The 14,607-nt window shown below is 42.8% G+C and overlaps 1 protein-coding gene across 3 annotated transcripts in view; it reads left to right on the top strand.

Annotated features, from left to right (window-relative positions):
- The window catches only part of HYDIN (HYDIN axonemal central pair apparatus protein), a 516,844-nt gene that overhangs the window by 303,321 nt on the left and 198,916 nt on the right, over positions 1-14,607 (top strand). For all 3 annotated transcript variants that reach the window (XM_071209089.1, XM_058279757.2, XM_071209090.1), the window contains 3 exons: positions 758-901; positions 4,967-5,110; positions 6,997-7,310. In XM_071209089.1, coding sequence (XP_071065190.1) covers positions 758-901; positions 4,967-5,110; positions 6,997-7,310 — 602 coding nt within the window. The remainder of the gene's footprint in view (positions 1-757; positions 902-4,966; positions 5,111-6,996; positions 7,311-14,607) is intronic.

Below are 14,607 nucleotides of genomic sequence, written 5' to 3'. Positions count from 1 at the left end.
AACACTGCATTAGGGGAGCAAATAGGAGTAGAATGCAGCCCCTAATCTCAAGACACACACAGCCTGTGAGAGGTGCACTATTCAGTGTGGCTACCAATATGTAACCATATTTTTTAATGGCATTAGATCTGAGCTCATGGGAAGCTCAGCTGAAGCGTTACTAAATACTCTTCCAAGTTATCATACAAAATTGAGAAGAGACTTGAATTCATTACATCAGACACGTGAGCACTCTCTTGAGCATGTATAAATCCTCTTTTCCTCCCTTCTATCCTACTAAAATCTGGGCCTCTTTGGTCCAAAGAAATATTAGTTTCTCTGGCATTCTTTTTAAGGATACTAGAAGTACGAAAGGCAAATTTTTGCCTACCAGTTTTATAAATCACATAACTACCATTGACCTGTAAGCCTCATGAAGGATTTTTTTTTCTGCCTTGTTCATCCCTGTATTATACAGCCTGCCCCCAACACAGCTCCTGATGCGTACTCGATGCCCATAAATGTTTGTTGAACTGAATGGAAATTCGTTATGTCCTGTGAACAGTCAGACATAAACGTAAATCTATCCAGGTCGTGTTTAGCCAATATCATGTTTTTCCTGTGTGACACAGAAGGATCCCTTGGAGGTGCTGTTCAGAAAAACGTAGTCTTGCCTGGAGTCCCCCAGCAGGCTGTTGAGAATCAGTTTGCTCTTAGTGCGTCATGAAGTTTTTTAAGTTGTGATTGTTCCAGATATGCTGGTGTATCTTCTCTGCAGGTAGTCAAAGAAAATCTAGTGTGCCATGCCATTATAGGGGCACACAAGGGGAAGAGCCTGGTGATGACTGTGACCATTATCTGTGAGTTTATAGCACCTTTCATTCAGCTCTCCACCAAGCAGCTCATCTACCGACTGGAGAAGGTCAGCGGGGTAGTACTGGGGAGGGCTGGGTGCACAAACTGGGGGTTAGTATGCTCACATTTTCCTTTTGGAAGCTAAATTAATGGAAAGCCTGTTATGCCTATTACCCGGCGAGTGTTTTCTCAAGCTTCAGAGGCTAGTCCTCATTAAAGTAAAAATTCTGAACCTAATCCTACAATCCTTTGAAATATAAATTGCTATGGAAATTCTGCTTCCATCTTTCCTGATATATAAGACCAAAGTGAAGGGGTTATTCCAGTGCACTGAAAATGCGTTTTTCTCAATTGTTGTGTTCTAAGTAGGTAAAATAAGCACCACAGGTTAGAAAGGGTTGGAATAGAATTATCGATAATTATAATAATAAAGATAGCAACCACTTATTGATTTGTGTGAGCTAGGCATTATGCAAAGTTCGTTACATATATTTTCCAGGTGGTCTCTACCAGTAATCCCATGCAGTAGGTTCTGTTACCATTCCCGTAAAGCACAAGGAAACTGAGATACCAGTTAAGCTATTATGTAGATAATCTATGACTGCTTGAGAATAATCAACTTAAACTATTTGATTAATACTCTTTTCTTTACATGGTCATTTACGGCCATCACTTTTTATGGCCATTAAGGGCAAGCAATAAATGGGAGAGGCAGAGAATAGTGAAGAGATGGGAATGTCTGCTGTTCACAGTAAGGGTTTGAGATAATGAAGAGGTGAGGGTGATAGCACAGTAAGACCTGATCTATTCCCAGGAAGGCATCATCATAGATTATTTACTGTTCAAAATAGACATGTATGGAATGTCCTTTCTGAATTGCGTACTGTACTGGTGCTGAAAATATGATGAGCTAGACAGACGTGGTCAAAGCTAAGAGGCTAGTTGAGGTTACAGACTAAGCACATTACTAAATTTTAATTACTTAAGTTACAATGGCAACAATGCTATGAAGAAGAGGTATAAGGGGCTGTGAGAGCATGTATTGGCAGACATGGCCTCACTGAATGTGTGGTCATAGGCCGCTTCCTTGGGCAAATGCCTCAAATTGAGACTTGAGTGAAAAGTAGAAGTTAGTCTGGTGACAGGGAGGGAGCAGGGTGGTGAGCAGAGGGAATATCCCATGTGAAGGGCTGAGTCAGGAAAGAGCTTGACGAGTATGAAGAACTGGATCGCCACCTTGTACGGCATATAGTGAGTGGAGCCAAGAATGGCATGAGGTCTGTTGGAGAGGTGGGCAAGGACCAGATATGCGGGGCATGCCTGGAAGGTATGTTCTAGACTTTGGGTTTTGTTCTTAGCAGCCACTGGAGGGTTTCAGGAAAGGGGGTGATATGGTCAGACCTATTCATTAAAACAGTCCCATTGGCTGCTGAGTGGAATGCTTACCAAGCCCTACCACGGGCCAGGCACTGTGTCAGGCTGCAACAGTGAGTACAGGCCCTCCTGGTGAACCTTACAGTCCATGGGAAAGACCAAGGCTGCAGTAAGCCAGAGTCCAAGGTGTGATCAATGCTGCCATGCAGAAGAACTAGCTATGGCAATACCTAGCTGGGTTGCAGAGAAATCAGCAGGGGTCCTTCCATGACTTGCAGGCTTTCAGGAGAGTTTTCAAGACTGTCTACTCTGGTAGTAGATTCTATTATATTTTGCTTGCAGTAAAAAAATATCTTTTGAACACCCACCATTTGTAAGGGACTAGTTTATAGTCCAGCAGGGGAGTTGAGATGTAAGTTCAATTCAAATTAACTAATAATGTATGGACACCTCCTGTATGTTAGGCACCTACAATATACTAGATAGCAAAGACACAGCAGCTGGGTTCCTGGCTTACCAGACTAGTGGTGAAGATGGAAAGAGTAGGATGAAGGTTTCAATTACAGGATGCTAAATTGGCTGTAACAAACTCCATGAAACACATACAAAGAAAGTACTACAAACTTCCTGCTGTAGTTATTAAGGTTTATATCCTGTTTTGTTAAATTCTTCCTTTTTTAAATAATCAGGAATGATACTTATGAGAAACAACTGCATTAAATTCGGTGGTATAATATTTTCTTTGAAATTAGTAATTCATTGAATATTTATTGAATAGCTCTTATTTGCAGGATCTTGTAATAGATGATAAAATGCAGCTTGGTTTCTTAGATATTTTTCTTAACTCAAAAAAAGTGCATGGGTGGTCCTTTTTTCTATTTAAATCCTTACTCCTTTTTCTTTTAAAAAAATCATTCTTGTTTAAATATCTACTGTTTGATTTTATCACTAGATTAAAATATGAAAATATTTTGAGTATGTCAGTAACTTCTTGTTGAAATTTAAAAATGGATTGAGTCACAACTCATTACCTATTAGTTTTTGCCCTTCTCTCCTTTTCCCCAGATATTAAAAGTTTGAAATCTCTCCTGCCACTGTATTTTTCATTGTTCATTTCCTGCTCAGTTTTCAACCATATCAGGGACATTGAAGAACTGCAGTTTCATTACCCAGAGTTTGCAAAGGATCTGTTAGGTCTTTGTATTCAGATTAATTGTGTATCACCCACTTATCTGTTGTCTCCTTGTTTTCAGCTCAAAGCTGTGTATCTGATTTAGTTCATTAGAATATAATGATACTAACCCAGCTGATGGGGAATGTTTTTCTATAACTGTTTCCTCACATTTGATCTGCTTTATAATTATTGTGCCATTCATAAACCACGGAGATGAAACCACATCTCTGTGGGATTGAAAAGGTCAGTTGAAACTAGCAGCCAGTTTGCTTCATGACGTTTCAGCAGCATATTCTGTCTGCTGATATTTGGGGAGACAAACAACCTAGATAAAGGGGATCATTTAAAAATAGAACAGGTTCTCTGTGCATCAGCTCCTTCTCATCACTAACCTCTAAATGGCCTCTTGCCAAAACCAACCAAGTGTGGCTTCTTCCCTTCAAACATTACCTGCAGTGACACAGCAGCCTTCAGGGAAGGTCACTGGGTGGTCATTTTTCCAGCCTAACACAGCCCATTATTCTGTAGGCACAAAGCACTGCTTCATTCCTCAAACTGTAGTATGTAACCTGTAAATGCAAGGTGAGTCCACTATCTCTATTACCATGACACATGGTAAATGCCAGCCCCAACCCTTGAAATAACTTTGGGAGTCTGCAGGGGGCTAGCAGGAAGCTAGAGCCAACAGATGCTGTTCACCCAAGCTCATCCCAAGCCAAAGCTTGGAACCACAGTGCAAGGAAGACTGCTGGGCAAAGAACCTGAAGAAGAGTCGAATCAAAATATGGGCTCAGGAGGATTTAACTGAAATCAGTCCAAGGAAAAAGCAAACCAAAAACAAAGAAGTCCAGGGGAACAGGCTAGAGTTTTTGAAAGAGCCAGCACATTGAGACAGAGAATAATTTGGAGGAACTTCTCTAAGGAAGTCAGGGATTAAGGCTTCTGGTCACATCCTGCTGATATTAAAGAGATCCCTATCCAGGGCGGATAAGTAATAAAGTGGGCCATACCAGCAGCATGAGAAATTCCAGTCTAACTAGAAACTTCTGCCTCAAGATCCATTTCTGAATCTTTCACCAGTTGAAAATTTAAAATCCAATGTTCTTTAATAGGACTAAAAGATGATTCTAAATCAACTATCACAGTGTAAGTGGGAAATTTTTATGGGATATAGTTATGAACACCTGTCAATATAGAAAAAGTATGTTTACAATCTGACTATTTTAAGCATGGCAATAAATATTGTATAAGGACAAAACGATACCTGGATTTTTCCATAAGATCATATCACTAATTTATTTGACTTTCTTTATGACACTGTGAAAATTTCTATAGCAGTTCTATCCAGACACAGCCAGGCTAATCACTAAGAAAGTTAGAAATCTAATCTGTGTTTTCTGCAGTATGTAGGGTCATGTCTCAGTAGCTCACTATATATTACAAATGATTTGTCTTAACTTCTTCAAATATGTGTGTTTGTGCAATTGCTAATTATGCTATTGACAATGAATATGAGACTTTTGTTGCAAAAAATTTACTGTGTTTACCCTGACTCTGTTTGGTCCTCCTTTTCCTCTTTCACAGAAGCCTAATGCTGTCCTGGAACCTGATTACCAGCCCTTGCTCATAAAGAACATTTCAACCCTGCCTGTGAATGTGTTGCTCTCAACAGCTGGACCTTTCTTTATATGTGAGACTGATAAATCCCTGCTGCCCTTAGTTCCTGAGGTAACTTGACTGAGGGATGCCACAGCAAGCACTTGGGGGCGTTGCATGTGTGATAAAGGAAATGAATAATGTCAATATACTGCCTAATTTCAAGGCAGAAAGATATAAAGACTCAAGAGCACAAACAGGAAAGAATACAGAAAAATTTACCTGAGTCATAAATAAATGCTAAAGTATCATAATGGCATAAGAACTCCAAGCTCTTTATGGTAATCCTTTCATTCCTGCCCACTATAATGAAGCCAATATTCAGAAAGCTGTACCTTCCTAGGAATGACAGTAAAATTTTTTAGCTCCTTTCCCCCAAATACAACCAAAACTCCATACTCAAAGAAGCAAGGAAATAGCCAAACCTCTCTTCCCAAATGAACAGGCACATCTCCAAATACTGAAAAATCTGAACCTGGCTGAGGAAGGAAGATACAAGGCCAGCCTGGCCAGCAGCCTGGAGCAGGATGCAGCATTCCCTAATTGTAGGAAAGGAGCTGCAGCCCTAGAAGGCTCTGTTAGTCAGCCAAAGGGGTGCCTATGCAAAACACCAGAAATCTGTTGGCATTTATAAAGGGAGTTTCTTTGGGGTAAAAGTTCTAGTTCCAAGGCTGTAAAAAGTCCAACTCAAGGCACCATAAGAGGTGCTTTCTCACCAAAGTCAGATGCCACGTGTTGAAGCAAGATGGCAGGCGATCTCTGGCTGGTCTCTAACTTCCCCTCTGGGCTCACCCTTTCCTCTTGAGCTCTGTGGACCCAGCCTTTTGAGACTTCATGGTTAAGTGATCCAGTAGTCCTCTCTCTCCTGGCATAGGGCTTATTTCTTTTCTGGCCTCCTTTATCAGTCTCAGCTGTAAATTATCAGGCAAAATGGTTCATCTCCCCGGGGCCTCAGCTCTTTGAGCCTTCTCCTGTCACTTGGCAGGATAAAAAATGGCAGAGCACTCTCTTCCTGTGTCTCTCTGAGAGAGTGTCTGTTTATATCAGACCCAGCACAAGGGTAAGGACTCAGCCTGATTCACATCCACTAACGTAGTAGTAGTAGTCAAATCAAAAATCCAAAGCAATCCTATCAAATAATCTAATCAAAGGCCCCTCGGCTAAATTTAATGCAGTCAGTGGGTATCACCCCCCAGGGGAATAGATTAGTTTCCAAACATAATTTTCCTCTTTCTGGGATTCATAAAATAATCTCAAACTGCCACAAAGTCCATTACATCATCCTTTGCTGGGATGAGGACACCAATGGATATGGCTGGGCCATGGGGCAAGCGATGCTGCCGAGCTGTCAGAGAGGATGCACAAAGGGGAAACCAGGCCCGCGTACCACATTGTTCAGCCTTCCAGTATAGAGAGACAGCTGATGGAGAGTTGGTGTGGAGGTGGTAGGAGCTGTGAACTGCCCGCTCCATTGATTCTTCAGTAGGTCTCATTCAAGCATAAGCTGGGGAAAAGACCAGCTAAGCTCTTTAAACAGAAAAATGAAAGGAGGTAATAAACATAAGCAAGAGGCAAATGAAACATACTCTGTGAGGGTACCTACCCGAGGAAGAAGATGGAAAATGCAAACATGTAGTTCTCTACCATTCTCAATGAAATTAGTTATTACAGCCTTCCCTTTTACAACTCCTCAGTGCTTTCACCCCCACCTGTTACTAAAATTTCTTCCTTCAAATAATTCCTCTCAAGATTTTCCTTGCTTTCCTTTTCATACATTTCATATATATGTTTATGTGTATATAGTTATATATGTGTGTGTGTGTATATATATATATTTCATTTTAACATGTTTAGTCTATATATACGTGTATGTATTTTGTTGTGGCCCTGTTCCACATATCAGGTTGGAAATGTATAGTAGTACAAAGAATGACAATTCCCCATTATCTTGTTTGTAGCCTATCAAACTGGAGATTAATGGAGAAAAAAAACTGCTGGTCAAGTTTGACCCTTCCTACAGAAATGACTTGAACAACTGGGTGGCAGAAGAAATTCTGGCAATTAAATATGTAGAGCACCCTCAGGTGGACAGCCTGAACCTGCGTGGAGAAGTGCTTTACCCCAACCTGAGCTTTGAGACCATGGAGCTGGACTTCGGCTGTATCCTGAATGACACCGAGGTGATTCGCTACGTTACCATCACCAACAGCAGCCCTCTGCTGGTAAAGTTCCGCTGGTCCTTCCTGGTGGACAGCGTGGAAAACCAGATAAGGTACTGCCAGCATAGGACTTCTCTTCTGGTTGCTGTGTTTCTCTTTCAGACTTTGGACTGGGTTCCCTGTGTTCTGTGCACTGGTCTTCCATGAATATTTTCAATTCTCACAACCAATTACTGATAAAAGTAACAGAGTTTGAAGGTATGGTCCATCCTAGGTTCCTACATAGCAAAGGCAAATACAGGATCTTTGAAAACCCCAAATCTCCACCAGATTAACGACGCCATTTCCATAAGCCTGCTTTAATTTTGAATCAAGCTGCTGAATCACTAGACATTTATCACTAAAAAAATGAAAGCCTTTGTACAGTTATCTTAGAACACATCTCAAAGCAAATTTGAGTAGGACAGTGCATCAAGGATATGCCTTTCTGAGTTCCCTGTTGCCTGTTCTACCTATTTCAGTGGCTGTTCCCGTTCTGGCCCAGAAATGTATAAAATAGAGGGAGGTGGTGAACACCACAAGCACAAAGTTATCTTCGCAGTATTTGTGTGCAGAGGAGTGTCTCCTGTTAAATTAGATTCAAGTTCAGTTAGAAGGTACATCTGAATCTAGCTTAATTTTGAAAAGATTCCTTAAAAAATATGAACAGTCTGTTCTAGTCAAGCTTGGGTAATACTATTATCTGGTTCAAAAGCCTTGTTTGTGACCTGGACAATAGGGCTTTGGTATATATGTATATCCTTATTCAATTTTTTGACAACTTAGTTTTCAATACCTGAATGTTGAATGGCCGTGCTTAACTGTTATTTTCCTTAGTGCCTCCTGTAAGTAAGCCACATTTTATATACAACAGCTACCCTTTCCTTTCCTGTGTTTGTTACCACAGTAATGACGGTTTGCTCTGGATATCTTCCGTGTGTATCTAACAATGACTTAGCCTAGCATTGAAGCTGGCAGCTGGTCCTGAGGCCTGAGCATTAGAACTTTCTCATTAAGTGCCTTGGACTATTTGGGTTTGGAATGAAATTCTGTAGATGGTGAACATTGAAAATATTCATGGAAAAATCACCCAACCTGACCTAATAAGCTTTGAATACCAGATTTTGTGAAATTATTCTGATGTAGCCCAGCTAACTGAATTCATTCCATCTGGGAACAAGGGACATGCTTTAACCATTTTTTTTATTTTTGAGTGGTCTTCCCACAATTGAAATAATGACATTATTTATATAACGAAAATATACTTGGCCAATACTGAAGATGATACACACAATTTTTCATTGGTTTAAGCATATTTAACCATTTTTATTCCTTTCTTCAATGTCTTCCTATCTCTTGATATTGAATATGGCGATATTTAGGCTATTTCCACAGCCAAATATAGAAACAGAATATTTCCCCCTCTGCTTATAATTCATTTATTCAGTCAGTCAGTCAATCAGAGAGTCACTGAGGGAACATTTTATAAGTGACTCTTATGCACCAGATAATGTATGAGGTATCGGAAATATAACAGTTAGTAAGACATGATCCCTGCCCTGAGGACCATCAACCTAGTAAGTGAAGCAGATGTGTAATTCACGGTAGGTGTGCAGGAAAGCTGGGCCCTGACCAAGAGCAGGAAGCAACAGCTGAGCCCAGAGGAGTTGGGATAAGCCTTCACCGAGAAGTCAGAGTTCAGTGTTCCAGATAGAGAAGCAGAGAAATATGCTGAGCAATGGAAATTGCATGTCTGTATTAGTTAGGATTCATTCTCTTGCAAATGAGAGGAAACCTGACCCTAAGCAAAAATTAAAATCAAAGGAAAGGAAATTCATTTATCCCCATAACTAGAAAGTCCAGATTAATTCTGGCTTTCAGTCTGACTTAACACAAGACCTCAAACAATGTCTGCTCACTTTCATGTGTTGGCCTCCTCCTCACCAAATGGCTGCCAGTGATCCTGGGGCCATATCCTTCCAGACTCCAATCTACTGGAAAAAAGCCCAAGCCTTTGTTCCACAACTCCCATTAATGTCACGCTGATTGGATCAACTTAATATTTGCTGTTCCCCACACTAATTGGTCACTGTCAGGGAAGGGTGTGGTTATTATTGGTTATGGCCTGGCCATATGCCCCCACACCAAGTTCTATAGGTGGTAATCTCAGAACCACATGAACTGAAAGGGGTAGGGGTGGGGTAGATTCTAGACAAAAACTGATAGATGAAAGAAAGGAGGCTGGAAAGACAAATTACATACACCTACCACAGAGTCAGCAGAGAGTACCATAGTGGGCTAGAAGGCAGACTTCACTGGGGTAAGAGAGTTATGGGAGATGAGTCTGAAGAGGTACATGGGAAGTAGTGTGTGAGAAGCCTGCAATTCCACGATAAGGAATTAGATTCTTTCTTGGAGGCAATGGTAAGATTTGTAATCAAGAGAGTAAAGGAGTCATATTTTTTAAGAATGAAAACTCTTAGCATTCAGCTGAGTTATGACCAGCCCTTCCTTCTGGAAACATGTGCCTTTCTTGGCTTGCCTAATGCCATACCCTCCTGCTTTTGCTCTTACCCTCTTGGCCACTCCCTCTCAGTTCTCTTTGCCAGCAACAGCTCTGCTGGAGTACTAGGACTCAGTTTCCACCTTAGGCCCTCTTTTCCTAGCAATTGCACTCACCCTATTGCTTCCGGTGGCCTCTGTTGCTGAGGCTTCCAAACATATATCATGGCCTAAACCCCTCGGCTAAGTTCCAGGGCCATTGCCTTCTCGATGTCTCTTCTAGGCTATCTCCCAGGTGATTTGGGTCCAGCATGCCTCACACTAACCTCATCACCTCCCTTGCCTCTCCCTGTCTCTCCTGTAGGGCTCCCTCTCCCAGGAAATGGTACCACTGTCTTCCTGGGAGGCATCTGGATTCCTTCTTCTCCTCATCCCCACCCATCAACTCCATCACCAAGTTCTACCTGTTCTTCCTGGTGAGAACATCTCATCCCCATCTCCATTGCTGTTACCCTAGTCCAAGCCACCCTTGCCTCCTGCCTGGACCATCATGACAGTCTCTAGTGTAGCTGTCTGCTTCCACTCACACACTCACTCATTAGCCAGGTCACAAACTCCCCATGGTTCTTAGGATAAAGTACAGGTACTTGCTCTTACAGCACTCAGCAGCTCTGCTCCTGTGTTCCCTTCCAGACCCTCCCTTACCCTATGGGCCTCCTTTCTGTTCACATGCTCCCCTTCCCTGTCCACAGCCTTTCTGGCCCATCTGCTCCCTCTCTACCGGGAGACTCTTCCCAGCTCCTCACCTTGCTAATTCCTGCGCCCTCTTCAGCTCTCAGCTCACATGTCCTTTCCTGGAGAAGCCCTCCTTTAGGCCCTTCCCTGGGCAAGAACCTCCACCATGGGCATAAGTCACCCCACCTCTTTGGTGACTCTCCTCACACTTGTCATGGTGGCTCAGGGTCTATCTTGCCAGCCATCGCTTCACCCCTGTGAGGCCATCAACCATGGCTGCCCTGCCTCCTTTGGATCCTCAGAGCCTCACAAAGTGATTAGCACAGGGTACAGTCTCAAAAAGTATTTTTGTTTAATCAAATGCTCCCACTGGGTATTTGTAGCAAGCGGGGAATCATTTCATAACTGGTTTAAGATTCTTTTCTGTCAGTTCCCTGGCACCTGTCAAATGGAAAACTTCAAGGCATAAATGTTACCTTGAATAGGTAGGCACACATTTCATAGAAGGAAAAAAAATGCCACCTGCCCTCCCATCAGGCTCTCTCCCGTGGGCCATCAGGAAAACATAACCACTCACTGGCTAAAGGTCACTTTTGCCAGATATATCAACACTAACCTTTCTTTTCCAATTAGAATTCTTCTAAGCCCTACAGTTAGTAAAAGAAAAATAGAGGAAGAGAGGTTTTTTGCCCTTTTATTAGGCAGAGTATGAGGATGTCTACACACTCCCAACATTCCTGCCTGGCACAACACACACCCATCTGCCATATGTGTGTACACATGTGTGTGTGCATGTGGGGGCATGTGTGCACACATGTGCATGCATGTGAATGTGTGTGTAGCTGCATGCACCTACACAGCTGTGTGTCATTTTGTAGGCAATTCTGACTCACACATTTAAAGCGCCTCTCTTATTTAAGCATACGTTTTTTACAAGTCAACCCTCATGCCACATTTTAAGAACAAAGAAAGAGGTAAAATGGACATGCCTGCTAAATAAGCTGTCAGTAAGAGGAAAAGTCAATCATTGCCTTAGAAACACATGCTCATCATTCATGCGAGTTCATGTCCATGGCAGGGTTCTAGATTGGCTTCAATACGTGACAGTCTATCCCCATCGCACATGTATGTTTAATGAGGAAACTAGGAAAACATAAAAGCTGGGCATCACTTCAGAGAGTCTGTCTCGCTGTGGTCTGACCATCAACTTGATAAGAATAGTATGCTTCATGGCATCTCTACAAATGAAGAGCATGAGGAAACACCTGCCCTTGAATCAGCCTCTACTTTTAAGAAGCCAGACTAGAGAGGAAACCATCAGGGTCAGAAAGCAGATGCTGGCTAGGCCAGCAGCTCTACCCAGCCTCAGAGCTGCAAAGCTCAGAAGGTGAAGTCTGTCTTTTCAACACCCCTCATTTTCCATTGTTTCAGAAGTGGGACTTTTATAAGTTGTAATACACTAATGGTAGTTGAGGTCCTGGATTGTGGAATCAGGCATAGCTGATTCAAATCCAAACTCTATCATCCAAGCAATGTGACCCTGTGGCCCAGATTTACTTGCCTGTAAAGTGGGTATAATGTATAATCCTAAAGGAGTTCTGAGGATTAAATGACATATGTCTAATAGAATACCTATGTCTCCTGGACATGATCAGCATGCAATCACTAGTGACTTTTTAGGTTCTCTAAGTGTTCCTTCCTCTCCTTCATCTTTTTGTACCAAGGGCTGCTAGGAGAAACCTTCCCCAGAATCCTAAAATATTGGAAGATGGGGCCCTTAGGCACCAAGATGATGGACCCAGATGCCTTTGCCTTCTGATAAAGAATAGAAAATCCTTTTCTTATAACAGGCCACAGTCATCAAGGCTACAGCCCCATCTTAGGCAAACACTGGACAGGCCATGGCAGCCTCTGTCCTCCCTACCACTCCTCCATGCAACCAGGTAACCCCAGAGCCCGTGGTTAGATGCAGCCCCTTGCTTTGCCCAAGGGCCCAACCAAGAAAATAAAAATATCTAGAGGGCATGTGATTATTTTTCTATCAAAATAACAATGGCTTTATTGAGTCCCATGGGGACAAGTGATGTCTATCCTTAAACCTCAGCTGTGTGCAGGCAGATCATGGTGCTGGTGAAGAGCATGGCCAATTGAGTCAGACTCGTGCTTGGCCACCTGCCCCCACGTGACCTGGGCTGTGGCTGAGCATCCCTGTGCCTCGGCTTCCTATTCTGAAATGAGGCTAGGAATGATGCCTTCCTAGGAATGTGGTGAATTAGTGCACACCTGTAGAGATTAGCCTGTGCCTAGTCACATAAGACGCGTGCAGTAAATGCTCCCTGTTAGGACCATTGCTTCATGAGGGAAGTGGCATCATGGCACCCCTGGAACACTAATACTCAGTGTGTTTGAGAAGCAGTAGCCAGAGGTGGCTTTGAGATCTTTTCCACTCAAATTAGACCTTGGCCATTTCAGGATCCGGGGAGAACCCCATGGGGTCTGAGGGCTGCAGGGGCCCCTTGCTGGCCTAAGTTTTCGTCCCCTCCATAAGTAGCCCTCCCTCTTCTTCACTGGCCCCACGCCTCTTGGAACCCTTTAAGCTTCCATGCTCATGATTTCTTCCTTTTTTTACTGCCCAGAGAACAGTTTGGATGGAAGACAACAGCAAACATTTGGGGCCCTGGAGTTAGAGGGAGAGCAGCCCTGGTGAGGGAGCTAAACGGGTCATTAAAGGGCAGGCAGAATAAGGCATCGCAACTCACCCTAGGCCAATTTTTGATGTCCCCCAGCCCCCTTTCTTCCCTAACTCCCCCACTCATTGTGCCTGAGCCAAGTTTGTCAGGGTGACAGATTTCACAGCCCAAAGTGGAAGTGGGGGTATCCTTCCTCCTCTATGAGTTTCCTATAATTGCTATGACAAATTATCACAAACTGAGTGGCTTCAAACAACACAAATCTGTGTATTCTCTTACAGTGTCTGGGGGCCGGAAGTCTAAAATCAGTTTCACTGAGCCAAAGCCAAGGTGCCAGCTCCCTCCACTCCCTCCAGAGGCTCTAGGGGACAGTCCTTTCCTACATTTTCCAACTTCTAGAACTGCATTCCTTGGCTCATGGCCTCTTCCATTCTCGTCAAAGCCCATAGCATAGCATCTTCTCTCTCTCTCTGCTGAGGAAGTCACAACACCTTCTCATTTCTCTATAATAGCATCTCCCAATGGAGGTAAACTTGTGATTACCTCCATTGAGTTTATAAGATAATCTGGACAATTGTCCCATCTCAAGATCCTTAACCTAATCACATGTGTATATGCCTTTTGCAATGTAAAATAACATTCACAGCTTCTGGGGATTAGGATGTGGCCATTTTGAGAGGCCATCATTCAACCTCTCACACTCCCAAGTCTGCCAGCATCTGGAGTTCTCATATTCTTTCCACCCTTTACCAATACAAATCAGCTTTTAAAAATGGATCCACTATTAATGATCATATCATAAGGAATCTGTTAGTTGTAAGCAACAGTAAACCTGACTCTGAAAAATAAAAAAAAGAAAGTATAGATTCATGTAACTAAAAAGTCTAAGGGTAAACTTCAGGCACAGTTTGAACCAGGATTCAGACCATGTCACCTACACCTTGTATCTACCCACTGTCTCTTGGCTCTGTCCACCGCTGTGTTGGTTCCAGTCTCAATCAGGTTCTGCACACAGGGTTGTAAGATCGTTAGTGTGGCTCCACTGTTTCCAGCTCTCCATGTGCCAGGTTCAAGTCCAGGGTGAAGAGCTATAGAGGCTATAGAGGCTGTTTCCCAGAAGTAAGTCCTGACAAATGTTTTGCTGAAACTCATTGGCTCTGGTTGTCTGCTGTGTCCAAATCTGAATTTTGCCCACCCAGTGGTAAGATACAGGCTAGTTCCCAGAAGGAAATGGAAGGCACCTGGCCAAGAAAGGAAGCATGCAGACCAGGCAGCAAAGAGCACAGATGCCCACTCTAGTGACCAATAAGGCCCATTGTGTTTCCCTTGCTAGTCTTGGACCAAAGGCACAGACATATAGTTATAAAATTATATGCTAGCTGCTTGGAAGGGCATTTAGGAGTCAAAAGTCTACCTTATCAGTGTCCCAGAGATGTGCCTGTGA

The sequence above is a fragment of the Dasypus novemcinctus genome, chromosome 18 (assembly GCF_030445035.2).
Source record: "Dasypus novemcinctus isolate mDasNov1 chromosome 18, mDasNov1.1.hap2, whole genome shotgun sequence".
In the NCBI taxonomy this organism is placed as follows: Eukaryota; Metazoa; Chordata; class Mammalia; order Cingulata; family Dasypodidae; genus Dasypus; species Dasypus novemcinctus.
This window is presented reverse-complemented; position numbering and strand designations above follow the sequence as displayed.